The 16,663-nt window shown below is 42.0% G+C and overlaps 1 protein-coding gene across 2 annotated transcripts in view; it reads right to left on the bottom strand.

The window, feature by feature from the left end:
* LOC105018742 (insulin-like growth factor-binding protein 2-B) overlaps positions 1–15,088 on the bottom strand; it is a 60,710-nt gene extending 45,622 nt beyond the window's left edge. The window contains exons 1-4 of one of the 2 annotated variants that reach the window (XM_010884405.4): positions 14,713–15,088; positions 5,937–6,103; positions 3,643–3,783; positions 385–2,309 (exon numbers count right to left, since the gene is read on the bottom strand). In XM_010884405.4, the coding sequence (XP_010882707.2) occupies positions 2,142–2,309; positions 3,643–3,783; positions 5,937–6,103; positions 14,713–15,070 (834 nt within the window). In that variant the 5' untranslated portion in view covers positions 15,071–15,088 and the 3' untranslated portion in view covers positions 385–2,141. Of the gene's footprint in view, positions 1–384; positions 2,310–3,642; positions 3,784–5,936; positions 6,104–14,688 lie in introns of those variants that run through there. The other variant, XM_034288812.1, reaches the window with a different exon arrangement.
* Between the last annotated feature and the right edge of the window lie 1,575 nt (positions 15,089–16,663).

Here is a 16,663-nt window from a genome sequence, read left to right as displayed (position 1 = left end):
TAGAAAATACAACTTATTAAAAGGAAGCTCTATCCAACTAAAATCATAATTAATTTCATAATTCCAGAGCACATGATGCAGATGCCAAATCACGAAGTTAAACTGAGGCTCAAATGTAATCGGCTCAAGGAATGTCCTTGTTAATAATCCAGAAAGGCAGTAAGGCACATGAGGCAGAGCTGTATCATATGAATACAGTCACAGGTCAATTATTTCATCCTCCCTATCCCACTGGGCCCAACAACACCATTTATCTGAAACTGTCTTCCTGGTTTACATGTCTGTTGTTCCTCATCGCTCAGTCATTAACAGTGCATTATCCTCAAAAAGATATAATAAGTGAATTATCCTCAAAAAGAAAATCATAAAAACGGTAGACTACAGTCATTTGTTGTCTTATTTATTGTCTTATTCAATGTAAGTAAACACACCAGACGTGCAGTTGGCTATACGGCACACCTTGGACTTTTACAGACCAAAAACCTTCCTACAATTATCTTTCAAATGGGCCTATATTAGTAAGGTAGTTGTCTGGCTTTATGCTGATAATATTGGCAAGTCACCCTTACTGACTTGTTGACTTTTACTTTTAACTTTGGTTTAGAAGAAACAACTTCCAAACAGTTCACAATAAATAACTTAAATTTTTTTTGTAGTTATTAGGTAATTTTTTTTCTTGCAGCTAGGCTCAAAATCAAAGCAGGTAAGACAGTAATCGTTTTCAGTATTCAGCCCAAAACAGTAATGTAATAAATAACGTACTAGGCTTAGGGAAGCTCATGTAACATGGGGATTGGGAAATTCCTCTGTTTTCCTAAAAAGACCAGAAATCTTTATACCACATGTGATTACCAACGCAATACACTTTTAATATTGGCACCTAAATTATAGATACTAAGTGGACTATTTGTTTTATATAAGTATATTACACAATTTCAGATGTAATAGTGCATGAAACGATTCTTTTATGTTAATCTGTCAGCTCAATTTAGCAGAGATGCTCACATAGACATGAGAGAAATACCTGACGCAGTTGACTGTGTTGGTGATGGCGGCAGGTCTGTTCTGTTTCATTTACTTCAATGGATTTTAGTTCCAGCGTCAAGTAACAACATGAAAGTGTAGTCAAATACCAGGGTGCATACCTGGCTGGTTTTTGGATTCTTGTTAAGTAGGTTAAGCAGAGATGATACTTGATGCTGTTGATGCTATTATTTTTGAATTAATAAACAATATATAGTAATATTACTTGGTTCAGGTGATGTCCATGAAAATAAGGACATTATGCTTGAAAAAGTGCCGGAAAGTCCTTGAATTAGATTTTGTCATGACTGTATGAACCCTACTTTGTGAATATCAATGGAACAGTATGTAACATCTTAAACAAAACTGCTGTGAACATCATGAGAACTGACTCTTGTCATATGCCCATTTATGCAAAACCTTATTAATATATCTTTTCAGCAAAAGGTCAAGTAACTTTGCAACAAAAGGTCAAGTTTTTCCAGACTGTTACCACAACCTAATGTATTCTGGGAACCTTTAATAGACTAAATGTGTGTGTGTGTATATGAGAATGTTTTTTTGTTTGTTTCCTACATCAGGTGAATGTCTTTTGAGAAAATGTATATTATCTTCCAAACAACCGGACAGTTTTGGTTTTGGCAACATACAGTGCCGTTTCATACAAACAACCTAATGCAATATTCGGTGAACATTTTAAAGGACAGGCAAAAATATATTTTTTGTCAAGTGAGGTGAAAATAAAAGTACAAAACAAAATATGGATATAACCACGACAGGCCAGTTTTGTGAGGATAATGTTGGTGCAAACTAAGAGTTATCGCAATGTTTTTTGAACGGTTTGCAGGGTTATTACTGAACCTAAATTAATAGTTCAAGTTAATTGAATAACTAAGAACCATGGTTTGTTCAGATAAAACATTACAATTCCACGTTCATGCAATCTCACGACGATAAAAATACACATTACCAGTGCCTCTCACGGACACATACACCCATAAAGACACGATGGCCTCACCTACTGCGTAAACGTAAAAACCATGCACACAACATCAGCTGTCAGCCTGAGTCATTTTTGGCCGTGCCACATGTGTTTCTGTGTGTGTGTGTGTGTGCTGCTATATCTCTGCCATCTGCAGGAGAACAGTGGGCAGTGCCCCAGTCTCCTCCACATACTGACTGCATTTGGGATCCCCCCGCACCTTGGTGGACTTGGCGATCTGGACACCCGTGAAGGGGTTAACGCACCAGCACTCACCCCGCTGACCATGGGCGGACATGTGACACTGAAAGACATGAGGGGCAAATAAGACGGGGGGGGGGGGGGGGGGGGGGGCGTTAATGAAGCACAAGATACAGTCATAGAGCGTTCGAAGGGGCGGTGGCAGCTTAACATGAGGGCGTTGGCATCCGGATTGGCTGAGATGAGACGAGTGTGAGGGGTGGGGCTCAGGCCCCCAATAACAGCCCATCCTCGGGTCATGCCCCCCCCCCCCCCATCCCCTCTCTGTCCCTTCCAGCATGTCAACAGGCCCCAGGCCCCCCGTGGACACCCTCTTCTCCTCTGTCGAAAATGAGGTCATAATTGAACTGATTGAACTGGACACATCTTACGCCGAGCGGAACAGGACCAGAGAAAAAAAAACAACACTTTCCATTTTTTCCTTCAATGAGAAAGAACAAAAAGTGACAGTTACAGTAATTGCTAGAGGAACAAGATGATTACCGAATGATTAAGTGTTGTTGGAGGTGCAGTGTTTTTTGAGCCCTGGGAACCAAAGGGTTTTACCATCAAAACAATGCCCTCATTTGCCCCTTTCTCTCTCTCTCTCTCTCTCTCTCTCTCTCTCTCTCTCTCTTTCTCTCTCTCTATCTGTCGATCTATCTCTCTCTCTCTCCCCACCGTCCTGTCCTCATTTCACCTCAGACAAAAGCCCAACGCTGGTTGTATGTTCAGGACGCAGATATCTCGTAGTTGTTTTGACCACATTCTAACAATATGTGGGTCCTTCCAAGTATCAAAGACAAGCAGAGGAAACTGAGAAGAGTCCCGTGGGTAACTATGTGTTGTTTCAACCAGATCTGGATTCAGTCCGTCTGCAAGACACTTGTATTACCTTGTATCTCTGAACTCAGACAGTGTTGTGTCCATGTCGACGACAGCGCTCTCCTCTCTGTTTGGGGCGGGGGATTGTGTGTGCATCCAGGGGTGAGTTAAGGGGTGTGCTTTTCAATGCATTCTTCAAAAGAAAGTTGCGCGCTCACGTGTGTGTGTGTGTGTGTGTGTGTGTGTGTGTGTGTGCGCAGGTTTTGTGTGAGGAGGCCTCACACCAGATCAATTTCAAAATGAGAAGTTTGCTCAGGTGGGGCAAACCTCTATACATTACTTAATCTGCCAGTAGGGGGCAGTGATAACGCCATTAGCGTTAAGAGGAGTGGTTAGGGTGACGCTGGGGGAGGACGTTGCTCAAGCAGTTAACCTACCAGCTCTAGGGATTGTGGGTTATATCCCAGTGCCCAATACAGTACTGCTGGTGGTGATTGTAGGGGGGGTGGTGTTGTGTATGTATGTGAATATGCGTAGATTACCATTGCGACAACTGTGAATTTGGCATTTACCTGTTTGAGATTGTACTGGCCTCTCCTGTCACAGTTGGGCAAATTGAGCTCATAAAGATTCTCGAGTGGTCCCCTGTTGTCGAAGAATGTCATTTTGGAGATCTCTTTCAGCACCTGGTCAAGCTCCTGTTCACAGGGGCTCTGAAGAGCACAGACAAAACACCATTCAGCCTGGGTTTGAGTCCAGGCCGGGAGACCTGTGTCAGGTCCGTAGTGATCTGACACTAGCCGGGTGGTAGAATTGTAGAAACAAATACAAGCAAAAAAAAAAAAAGAATTAATTCTGCACCAGACGGGCCTTGCATACCATGATATGTTGAGTCAGCAAGCTGTGTCTCCCTGACTGTTAATCTTACACACATGTCATCACCAATCAGTACAGAAGTGATTGAACTGTGTGACTGGTGCACTGTTTTGATGGAAATTTAGATCAGATTTATTGATATACATGGAGACAACCATTTTATTAGATTATACTTGAAACATTAATTTGATCCTGAAATCAGTCAGGTGAAATCCAGATTGATCAATTTGAAAAACTGGGCTCTGATATTTTCAGATTCGAGTAGGACATAGCATGCCTGCCTTCAAATCTAGATTTTACAACAACAAATGGATGCAGAGTTGCCACATTTTACATGTATACAGGGAAAGGGGGCTAGCAGTAGAAATAGCAGGCTATAAAATGACCACGCGTTCTAATCTCTACTTGGGGAAAAATAATGACCACATCACTAATCTACCTCACAATCAGAATTTGTTTTCTCCAGAAAATAGAGAACCCATTTGTAAACTCTCTGTTCCAGCAAGCCCCAGGCTGGAAAATGTTTGAAACGTTTATTTTGGTTCATCCCACTTATTCTCCACAGCCCATTACAAAATCCAGATAGCATAGGCTATTGGACTCCTCCCCCGCTCAATGCACTATTCTATTGTAGTCTCTAATGGTCTCATCAATTGGCCTCCCCCTCTCTCCTACTCTTTGTTTTGTCGCAATACACAGAGTTAAATGAGGGAGAAGATATGGGTGTGTATATCATTGTTTCCTAGGTCAAAACACTTATGGCTCTTCCCTGTCCCCCAAACCCCCCCCCCCCCCCCCAGGGGCCATGCTTGTTTGCATGTCGCAATTGTGTTTTACTTTGAACGGCCTTCACAGTAGCCAAACAGTTTTTATAAATGTATTTGCAAAATAAATGTGTTTGGTTTGTCAACTAATGGCTAGGTTGTCTGCATATAATCTCGAATGAACAAAACACTACTGGGGTTATTGTGATAATGTTTTTTTTTTTTGGCATTAACAGTTAGGTTTAAAGTTTGGGCTATATTATAATCTGGTCAAAATATTACTTAATTGTGTATGGTTTAGATTAGTGTTTCCCAATCCTGGTCCTGAGGACCCAAAGGGGTGCATGTTTTGTTTTTGTCCAAGCACTCACACACCTGTTTCAAATGAAAGACTTGATGATAGGTTGATTATGTCAATCAAGTGTCAATGTCAATCAACATTTGAAAAGGGGTGTGTCCGTGCTTGGGCAAAAACTAAAAAGTGCACCCCTTTGGGTCCCGAGGACCAGGATTGGGAAACACAGGTTTAGAGGATACAGAACATGGGTAAGGGTTACGTTTCAGGACCCCACAACGATAGACAAACAATCTTGTCTGTGTTAGCGTGATCCATGTTGATGTGTACATGTGAAGACCTTGACGTATACACCAAGATGGGGAAACCCGACCAGTCTAAAGTCCCTTAGAACGGCTACATTAGAAGAAAATCGGATTTCTAGTGAAAAGGTCAGAATTAGGAGAAAGAATCTCATTTGTTGGGAGTTTTTTTTATTATTTTTTTTTTTTTTTGTTACTAGGTCAGGGTTAGGTTTAGGGTTTGGCGTTAGGGCTATGTTAAGTTTAGGCATAACATTTAGGTTACTGAGGCTAAGTTTAGGGTTAGACCTATGAAATAGGAACCAAGGATTTCTAGGTCAGGGTTAGGTCTCAGGTCTCCTTAAGGATAGAAAGATGTGTGTGTGTTTGTATAGGTGCTTGTATAGGTGCTTGTATAGGTGCTTGTATAGGTGCTTGTATAGGTGTTTGTATAGGTGTTTGTGCATGTGACCAGAAGGGGGCACTGCCGTACCAAATTATATGCCAACCAGCATCACCACAGACCCCTGCAGTAAGGCCAGTATTCCATCAACTGCCGATAGTGACATAACAGCATGTCGAGGGAGTTTCGGAGGCTTGTCTCATACAGTTCTCACTTTTTCTTCAGTTTTAGAATAGTGTGTCCTAACCTTAGTAGGTGGCGAGGGCCTGGGTTCCTCGGCATGCTGGTTGGTCTTCATCTTGGTCTTCAGCTCATTTTGGGCGTGCCTCACGGCCGTCTCTTTGGACCACATCCACAGGCTGCCATCTTTGGCCGGCTTTTTCTGAGGTGGGGCTTCAGTACCCTGCGACTCCACTATAGATTACGAACACACACACAAGCAAAAGTTGACATGCACCCGAGACCCGTAACCACACTACAGGATCACACTGCTGAAAGTCACGGCAAACAATGGACAACGTTAAATGTGTCTTGTCAGTGTGTCACCCACACGCGCACGTGCACACACACACACACACGCACGCACGCACGCACACACACACACTCTGATTTGCTCTCCTTTAATCACAGGGGAGCTATGAAACGCTGTGTTTCTAATGACAGGTTTCTGTAAACCGTGTGTTTCACATGATCTCCCTCAAGGCATTGTCCTGTGACGTGTCTCCCACTGATGTCATTTCCCCCCGCCGGGCAGTGTGTCAGAAGTGGTCGGGACTGTGATCTTATTTGGCGACAGTGTGTGCCGCGCTACACTGTAGTGACGAGACGTGGTTAGATGGCCGGTAAACGCCGCAACCCCACGTGTACAAGCCCCGCCTCCCCTCTACACTTCTTCTGTCCGTCTGACGCGAACATGTCATACCACCAGATCTGTGGAGTGGCTCTGCGTATAAGCAAAGTCAGTCTCAGCGTTTGAAGGAACAAAGAAATTCATGTAATGAGCGCATTGAAACGGCCACGGGATAAAGCTGTGACGTGTCCGCCCACTCAAACCAATTGCAGCATGGGTCTGCTCAAACAAATCTGAACGAATTGGCCTGATGATGATGATATTGGGTCAGTTCAGGAGGACGCAGGAGTACACATCATCCATCCAACAAAAGTCCCTCTCTTATGTTGTTATACTCATTTCCTAATCCCTCTGTTTAGATTTCGAAACAGAAAAACTCTGTTTATAACTCAGCAGAATTGTGATACGGAAAATACCGAGTACCATATGGTTGTCTAAGGAGCAGAACATTACTGCCTGTCACGGGAATGAAACAGAATAGTATGGAAACACTTTTTGCCTGGGAGTTTTCTTGCTGAGTAAGGACTCTCTGCCTGCCTTCTCGGGGGATATGAACTACCTGCCAGGGGCACTGTGCAACCATGTGTGTCTGTGTTTGGGTGTGTGTGAGTGTCTGTTTGTGTGTACTAGGGCTGCACGATATATCGTTTCAGCCTCGACATTGCGATGTACGCATCCGCAATAGTCACATCGCAGAACGTGTGATTTAATAAGGTAAACATATGTCTACAATATATTTTTTTTAAATGTAAAACTTGCATTATATCTGTCTGACATGCAGGCTCTGCTTGCGCGTGACAAAATGATGAGTGAGGAACAGACAAAAAAAGACTGAAATTGAGAATTTGGTTGCAAAAAGAAATGCATTGTCAATTATATGGAAAGTTTTCGGCTACAGACAAGATGATGTTGACCAAAAACAGGTACTTTGTCGAGAGTGCCTTGCAATTGTTGCCATAACACAAAGCAACAAGACCAATTTGTTTGATCATTTAAGGCGGCACCACAAATCTTCCTATGTGGAGTGCAAAGCTTCTCAATGCCGTCCAAAGCAGAAATACCATACAAGAAAGGTTCCAAACGGCAGAGAGAAATCACATATTCAGGAACATTTCACATCACCAAAGACATGGTACCAATTAACACGGTTACCAAAGAGGGTTTTAAAACCATAATCCGTTTGCTTGACAAGAGGCATGAAATGCCATCACGCAACTATTTAATCTCAAGTTTCCATCTCAGAGCTGTACGAGAAATGCAAGGCAAATACAAGTTGAAAAAGTGCTGTCACAAGTGGAATATTATACAGCAACAACAGACTTGTGGTCCAGCCAGACAACGGAGCCCTACATAAGTCTGACCGTACACTTTATTAATGAGGACTTCCACCTGAAAAGTCGCTGTTTGCAAACTGCATTATTCCCAGAGGATCATACAAGTGAGAACATCGCAACAGGGATGAGAGAAGCTTTAGCTGATTGGGGCCTAGATGAGAGTCGTCTAGTCTGTATTACAACAGACAATGCCTTGAACATGGTGAAGGCTGCACCTGAACAAGTGGACCAGATTGCAGTGCTTTGGCCACAGACTGCATCTTGCAATTGGTAAGTTATGCCCAATTACACATTCAATTTTTCTACTGTTGCTATTGCCATACTATTACTGTTACATATTATTACCTAGCAACCTGTTCTGAAATATAACAATTTTCATACCTTTCCTTCATTTTAATTAATGAGCTCTTTCTGAAGACATCTTATATTTTTTCATATCGCAATATATATCTCAGAAAAACAAAATATCGCAATACCTATTGTGTGCATCTTGCTCCACTAACTCCTATCCTTGATTGGGAAGAGCACAAACAGCAATGCAACTCTTAGGAAGAGTGTGGGTCTGAGGTGGAGAGCAACCTGATGGGTCGACAGTGGCATTCATACACAGTTAGTCAGTAACTGCGTCTGAGAGAGAGCTTGCTGGAGATTGATGGAGAGGGAGAATAGAGGATGTAACCAGACATTGTGGGGGTCAGGATAGCAGTGATACTATGTGTTATGCGTTACCCCTGAACATTGGCTTTGAGAACGCTTGAATGCACTTTCTAAGAACTATCAGACACTTCAGAAGAGTGATTTTAAAACAGGGTTTCCAATAGGACAGAATTTGGTAAATTTTTCTTCTGCCAAGGTTCTTTATAACATGATGCTTTCATCCACTTTGACCACTTCAAACAACTTCAGTTGGTAAGTAGTGACAATAAAATTATTGTGTAAGTCTGGCAAAAAAGCCCCAGAAATGGTATGTTTTTCAAGTTCTTCAACTTAAAGATGCATTCTGGGATTTTTGGCCGCTAGACCTGAAGGTGGCACTGGCGTTCCTGAAGTGTGTACTATATCATGTATGTGCTGATTTGTGCCCCATGTCAACATAACCACCCGATTTCAACCTTGGAATTATATTACTAACTCAGGTATAATAGTGTTTCAACTTGGAGATGTGTGCACACAAACATAGTTTTGCACATCCAGCTGAAAATGGGAGGTATAAAAAAATATTTAGTTAACTGCAAAAGTCTCTGCATTTAGACTTTTCTGCATCTAAAACACAGTTTTAGCTCATAAAAATGGAAAGAAAATAAAAGGAGGCGATGAGTCAACCTCCTAAATGAGACAATTTCAGAATGGCTAACCCATGGAAAAATCATTAATACAACAGTTTGCAGATGGTATAGTTATATTGTGCCTAACCTCATCTCCAGGTCTAATTAGGCTTACTGTACGAATGTTTTGAAGTGTTGAAGTGACTGGTTGAACGAATTGTCTTAGTGCATCCGCATGCCCAAACCAAAGCAGGAATTCAAGCATGTAAAGACAGAGGCATCAGTGACATATGTAACTCTCGCTAAGATTAGCCAACTGTTGTCATTGTAGTTAACATCAAAAAGGTAAAGATACTGCTTTCCTGTTGGTGTGATAACTGAAAAATTGATCCAGATTCCTGATGTCAGTGGAATGTCATTAGGAATATAGATTTAGTGGGGGACGGGGGGTCATGAACCCCCTAGTATTATAAACAGGTCACTTTGACCCCCTTGGAAAATAATGAAAATTCCAGGATCCATTGACTCTGACCCCTCAGTATTTAATTCAAAGCTACATCCTTGAATGTCGTATTATTTAGAAAAGACAACAAGATTTTCTGCAGTGAATGAATTGCCTTAGTGCTTTTATCTTATTTTTGGATGCGGAGTATCTTATTTGTGTCGGTTCCTCCTTTTTACCAATACGAAACGAATACTGAGGAAACCCCTGGCTATTAGTGGCCATCTTCTCACTTGGTACAGCTCAGGGAAACCCATCACAGCTACTCTGCCGTGATGGCTTTATGCTTCAGTGGATAAAATCAATGTTTTGATTGATGGAACCAACATTTATTCATTTGTGAAAATTAAGACATTCTAGTTGGACACAGTAAAAAAAAGATGCAGAAAAAAATATTATTTGCATAAAGTTGGGAAAAGCCAGATAAATAATCAAAGGAGATAGATTGACATTGATCAATGAATGCAGGCACATAATGCTACAACCAGCCAAACCTCAATCAGTCATGTTCCGGTTGTCATATTGCATCGTGTGGTTGACCATAACATCAAACAACGTACAGGTAACTAAACCAGTGCATGTTAACAGTGACTTTCAGTGAGGTTTCTGACCATTCCCTCGTTCCACTTTGCTGGCCCTTGTTTCTGTGCATACAGTGTAAATGCAGCCTAAGAGGAGAGATGATTGCAAAATAATTAAATGCACGTGTGTATGTGTGTCAGTGTCACAGTTTCATTCTTTACAAATAGAACATTTACAAATCTTTGTGACAGTCAACTTATCAATTTTGGACATGTTGTTCTTGCTGCTCATTGAGAGAAATACGACCTGCATTTTTGGGGGCTTGTGTTATGATGCCATATGAAATATGTCTTAAACTTTCAGTTGTTGTTATTCCATTTCACTCCAGTTGTTTTTTTTTTTTGTAATTGTAACAGTAGCTCACAAAAGTATATGTTTATTGTTTAAACTCTCGGCCTTGTTCACCTTCTGAGCACAGGAAGGAAGATTATAAACCTATGCCAGCACTGTTGTATATTCAGCCTCCGTTAAACATCTCATGGCTCCACTGTGAGACAGCCTGGCATCAACATATTCTGGCATAAATACCACATGGTGGTATTATTTTATTGTCACCCACATATTTTCTCCCTGAGTTGTTTAGTCATAAAAATAAAACATTGGGACCTACCGAGTGGCGCTAAAGAAGAAATAGAGAGTCTCTGGCTTGTTGTCTCTTTGTTGCGCACTTGTGCAATTGGGCTGTACTCTGCTGGCAATACTCGGCCCTCATTCACGGTGGTTGCGGTTGGTGGGTGTCACTTTGGTTGATGCCTGGCAATGTGGGTGGATTGATTTCCTGCCTGTTGGGCCCTGTCCGGGGCCTCCCTCGGGTAGGGCCACAGTGTCACCGGACCCCCTCGTCTCAGTTCCAAGGTCTTACGCTGCTATATTATTGTGCTGGGGGATTGGGTCAGTCCTCCTTCCCCACTAAGTTCTCCTTCTCCACTATAAATCGTTGTTGATATGAAGAATGCATTTTCTGAATTTTCCCAGTCTCCGGTTTTAAACTTTAGGAGGTCATGAGATTCTGGTCCACACCTGCGGAGTACCTGGTTTGGGGGGCCCGTTGCTGTCCCTGTCCCTGTCCTTGTCCATCTGGTCATACTTCTCTAAATTTAAATAGACTCTGGATTTAGCCCACATGCATTTATTAATTATTCCAATTGGACTCTTAATATCTCACCCGGCACAGCCAGAAGAGGACTGGTCACCCCTCTGAGCCTGGGTCCTCTCTAGGTTTCTTCCTAAAATTTGTCCTTCTTAGGGAGTTTTTCCTAGCCACTGAAATTCAATACTACTGTTGTTTGCTCCTTGGGGTTTAAGGCCAGGTGTTTCCGTAAAAGCACTTTGTGACAACTGCTGTTGTAAAAAGGCCTTTATAAATACATTTGATTGATTGTTTTCTCCAAAAAGTGTTTAATTTGTTTGTATATTTGAGCTTGTCTACAACCCTTTTTGAACTCTAAATTGCCCAGAATTCTTAGAGCTCTACAGGCCCATAGCCTTTCCTTTCAGGACAGGTTCAGTCTAATTATTAAAGCTCTACAGGCCCATAGCCTTTCCTTTCAGGACAGGTTCAGTCTAATTCTTAAAGCTCTACAGGCCCATAGCCTTTCCTTTCAGGACAGGTTCAGTCTAATTCTGCTGAGGTTCTGTCAGGGAGCATCAGCTGACTCCTTTCCTGGAAAACTCTTTGTTTTCCTTTTGGGCAGTCTCTTCTGCTTTCACAAGCACTAACATGCTGTACCCACCCAGAGAGCTGTCTCCCTCTCTTTCACACACAACCACATACACGCAAAATCAAACACATGCCTTAACTAAACACCTGCAGGAGTGTGTAGACAAACAGGTCTGTGGACAACTTTACCTGCAGGGCTACAAGGGCAACCCTATTCCACTGAAATCCCTCAGAGTAGAAAAGGACTAAATTCAGAACAATAGAGCCGGGCTCAGGGTCAAATTTTCTACTCTTTTCTCTTCTTTTGCTAAAGTACAAGAGTCTACTGCCCATGTGCAGATCACGTTCTGTGCCTGTTTTCTTTTATATATCACTGGGGTTGGGTATTCAAATTTGGACGTTGAAGCCAAGTTTTATTACAGTTTTTCATTGCAGCATTGTAATCTGGAATTATTTAGACCTGAAACACCAGGTGGGTTCTATTAATGATGAGGTAGAAAATGAAAAAAAATCTGTAAACCCTGGACCTTGTGTGGTAAGATTTGAGTTCCCTTGGTCTGTATGCTCTTTACTAGCCTACATAATTCCAAGTGAACTATATAGCCTGGAGCCTGTGTCAGACAGGCTAATTCACCGTGCTGGGAGGTATGATTTCAAGGGTGGACCATTCACATGGGATTGGGGTCATAGCCTCCTCTTCCTAAAATCAAATTTTTCTCACAGATTTGTAATTTCACTGTGATACAAAACCAGAACCGGTGTGTCTTAGTGCCACATAGAAACCTCAGAAAATGTGAAATGCACAAGCTGAAATGAACTCTTGTAAAAATATCCAATGCTTTTTATGCAGCAGACCTAAGTTTTGTCATATACATATATGCAACCCTTTGATTTGGCCTGAGGTGAGGCAATGCATTATAGCAGCAGGCTCTATAAGGTCTCAGAGTTGCATACAAGCAGCAAACAGTCACATCTTTGAGATGGTACATTTTTTGCTTTATACACAGTGTGTATAAATGTTGTATTTTAACCGGAGCCAACACTTATTAGTTAATGAAAACATAGGCCCAATTATAGCTCAGTTATTGACTCCTGATGAAACTGGTGATAAAAAATTATAATTCTATCCCCGGCGCAGCACATGTTTTCATGTAGATATTGATTTGTCGGTTTTTCTAACTACCTATCATTTTTGTTAGACTGTACAATGCCCAGCCAGCTTCAGTGGTATTTATTGCACAACATACAAGTTATGTCTTAGCCAGAAGAGACTGAATGCACTTACGTCCAGTCAGATGTGCATACAGGCCAATGAGAACAAAGGTTGTATTTATCCCTCCAGACAGCCACCAGTTAAACCAATGAGCAACTTAGTTATTTGTATTTTGCGAACACATATGCTCCATAGCTGGAAGACCACACTACCTGTAGGTAGGGAGGATGATGGATGAATGGAAAAGCGGGTTAAACTACTGTAGAAGTGGAAGGGACACTGTAAAGGGCCTCAGGTGACGTGTCCCTCCATTTATGAAACCCCTCGGCACCAACCCTCCACAAATTCCACAGAAACCTCAAACATCCAGTTTTCATGGGTACCGACACTGTCAGACTTGCTTAAGTTTACCAAAAATCAGATGCTGTAACTCCACTCAGTCATTTCCTTTACACCTGCTACTTTAAGTTGTTTGGCAACTGTTAGGGACTCTAAATTTGACTAGATTATGAAATGCAAATCTTGACCTGTGCTCTGATAACCAAACTAAGGGGTAAAATTGTCATACAAACATTTGTCTTTTTGTTCTCAAAGGCCAATTGAATTTAGGTATACCAGTCATTCACCAGTCAAGGTATTCCAGGGAAACCAGCAGTGTCAAGTTAATCACCGAATGTAAATCTTGTCTACATTAACATATGGTTTTGTTGTTGTCTGGTTGTGTGTGTGTGTGTGTTTTTAATGCATGTTTTGCCACTTACTGATCTCTAATATTTCATGGAAACATACAGAACTGTGAAACAATACATGTTGCGAGGTACTTTCAGCCTACAACATTCAGCAGGCGCAACATACTTGAATGGTTCGTTTTGTATAAAACGTCACAATAGGTTGCACGGCATCTCATTTGAGCACGTTCCTATGCCATTAACAACTGCATTCTATCTTTGTATTTGGTTGCATTATTATTATGTCTTGGAGAGCACTAATTTCAGATTATGCCATATAATTTCAGATTATGCCATATAATTTCAGATTATGCCATATAAAACAACTGCGCACATTTAGCTGCGGATCACAGTTATACAGTTAGTAACTGCATGCTTATAATGATCACCCGTAGCAGTTCCGATTGCAACGTAGATAAGCGAACAGCTTGTTTGTCATATCTTACATCTTACATCACAGAAGAGCCTGACACCTGCCAGTAGCCTAGATCCTGAGTCTAAACTAGTCTTGGTAAAGTCTTTCTGAAGAGTCACTGTCACTGCTTCACCTCAAAGCATCTGAGCAGTGAACAGAATGAAACTAGGGCTGACACAGTGGAAGACATGTAAAAACCAATTTTCTAGCTGACCAACTCTTCTATCTCACTTCCGCTTATGACACACATACCGTCCCATGCTGCTTGACAGAAAAAAGCCCATCATGGATTGAAAACTAACCTTTAACTAATCTTAATCGCACATAGTTGTCAAGTACAGTTTCATATTTTTTTACAAACATATTGAATTCAACGGTGGCCAGTGTTAAGTGAAGCTGAATAAAGATGTGTATAACACTGATTAGTTGTTATCCTACGTTAATCCTAACCTTTTGTTAAGCAGCAGTACTTACTACTCATGTCCCAGTGATCTTGAGTCAGTTGGGGTATGGTGTCCACTTTGGGTGAGCATCGCCCTAACCCCTGAACAAGCTGTTCCAATGGCAGTTCTGAATCTGCTGTGGGATAACACCGCAGCCCTGTGGAACACCTTGGCGTGTAGACGCCGCAGAATTCCCCTTGTAGCCGGGCACACACTGGACAGCAGCCACAGCCAGGCTCCCTGACTATCTCCGTACACGTGGTGGCGAGCTTAGGACAAGCAGCTTGGCGCTCCGCCGTGCAGCTTGGGCAGTGGAACACCAACTCCCCAAGCAATAAGCTCGGCAGAGCAAGAAACGTAAGCACTGGCAAACCAAAACACGGCACCATGACTAACTTTAGCTGTGCAGTCCATTAAAGAGTGAAATATAAAGATAAGGATGTCAACTTTGGGTCCAAAAGTGGAACTGTCAACTTTGTTAGCATAGCAAACAGATGGGAGACCCAGCAGTGCATTCTGCAGGGTCCTACCATCTGTCAAGTTTCGGACATTGTATGTAAAAATGCTAGTAGTGCCAGTCAATTTCAGCTTGTAGTGAGTTGTTGTGGTTATGCAAATCAAGGAATGAAGGAGGGACACTTACATTCATATTTAATAAATATTCACCTGTTTGAAAGTTTTCTGTTATATGTAGATGTTGTTTGTTCCTTCCAGTAATAACTGTAATCAGAAAACAACATTTCTGAGGTGGCTCACTGTCCCCGGGAGAAGAGGCATATGACTCCGCCATTCTGTCAACGTCATCTGTGCTACTCATGAGGGTTTGTTTTAAACATCAACAGCCGAGCTGCAAAACTGAATGTGACGCGCGTCTCTGACATGGCCACTTCATTTCTCGCATGTCCACTGAAACTCAATTAAAGCTGTGCCCTTGGATCGAAATGGCTCGAACACCCCCATATGTCCCATTGATTTATTGGTTGCCAGTAGTGGTTGTTGTGCTTATCTGCAAAACAGGCTTCTGTAAACCCATACAGCGTATTTGTCTCTCTTGGCTGCCGCGGACAGCATCGGTTGTTGACTCAAGAGGTCCAAAGACAGCACAGACACTGTTGGAGCCTGCCCTGCAGGGGTTTATGTCAACAGATGTTAATGACGTTTATTTCTCTTTGCGTGTGCATTCTGATTTCATAGCATGCTTATAGTATGTATATGATCAATGGGTGGACTACCTCGAATGAGTTGGCTGGAGAGTTCTATTCATGCTGAGATGTAGGGCCTATTCATACTACAAGGGCGTAAAGAAGTATAAAGTGTAAAGAACTGTATAATGTAAACTTGATAAAATAACATTTTCCTGTATAAATGTAAATATTTAATACTTAATATACAGTTTATACCACTGAATAAAAATATGCAATCAATGAATTAGAATATACAACTAACCATATGGTGATTCATGCTTTAGATGTGACAATTCTTAACAAAAAAAAGCTATACAACAACACAACTGACCCAATAAAATAAAATAAACTCACACATTACAGGCAAGGCAAACAGGCAAAAATAATATAACATGCTCATCACAATGTTGAACCCAGTCAAATCATAATTTGTGGTCTCCGAAGAACCTGTGAGGACCGAGTTTAGACCTTTCGCTGTAATTAACGAAATGAAACGATGATCACAGACCTTGCAGTCAGATGAAACTCTACCGTGAAACCGTGATCACGGCCGAGGCTAGCCACAATATGTTTTGCATATGTGGCAAACTGGGCCACCTGGTGAGACGGTCACCACTCAGTGCTGCCTCTCAGGCGAGGCGTGATGAGATGTTGAGGTGTGGCCACAGGTGTCACTTTTCCATTTGACATGTTTTTCCACACAAACACGCTTCCTGCATGTGACCGCGGACACGTCAAAGCTGGTGTCTGTGTGCTGCAACCTGGGACCAGCCTTGGGAGGCCTCCACGGTGCCCGGC

The sequence above is a fragment of the Esox lucius genome, chromosome 20 (assembly GCF_011004845.1).
Source record: "Esox lucius isolate fEsoLuc1 chromosome 20, fEsoLuc1.pri, whole genome shotgun sequence".
Taxonomy (NCBI): Eukaryota; Metazoa; Chordata; class Actinopteri; order Esociformes; family Esocidae; genus Esox; species Esox lucius.
Note: the sequence above shows the minus strand (reverse complement) of the source record. Positions and strands in the feature narration are given on the sequence as shown.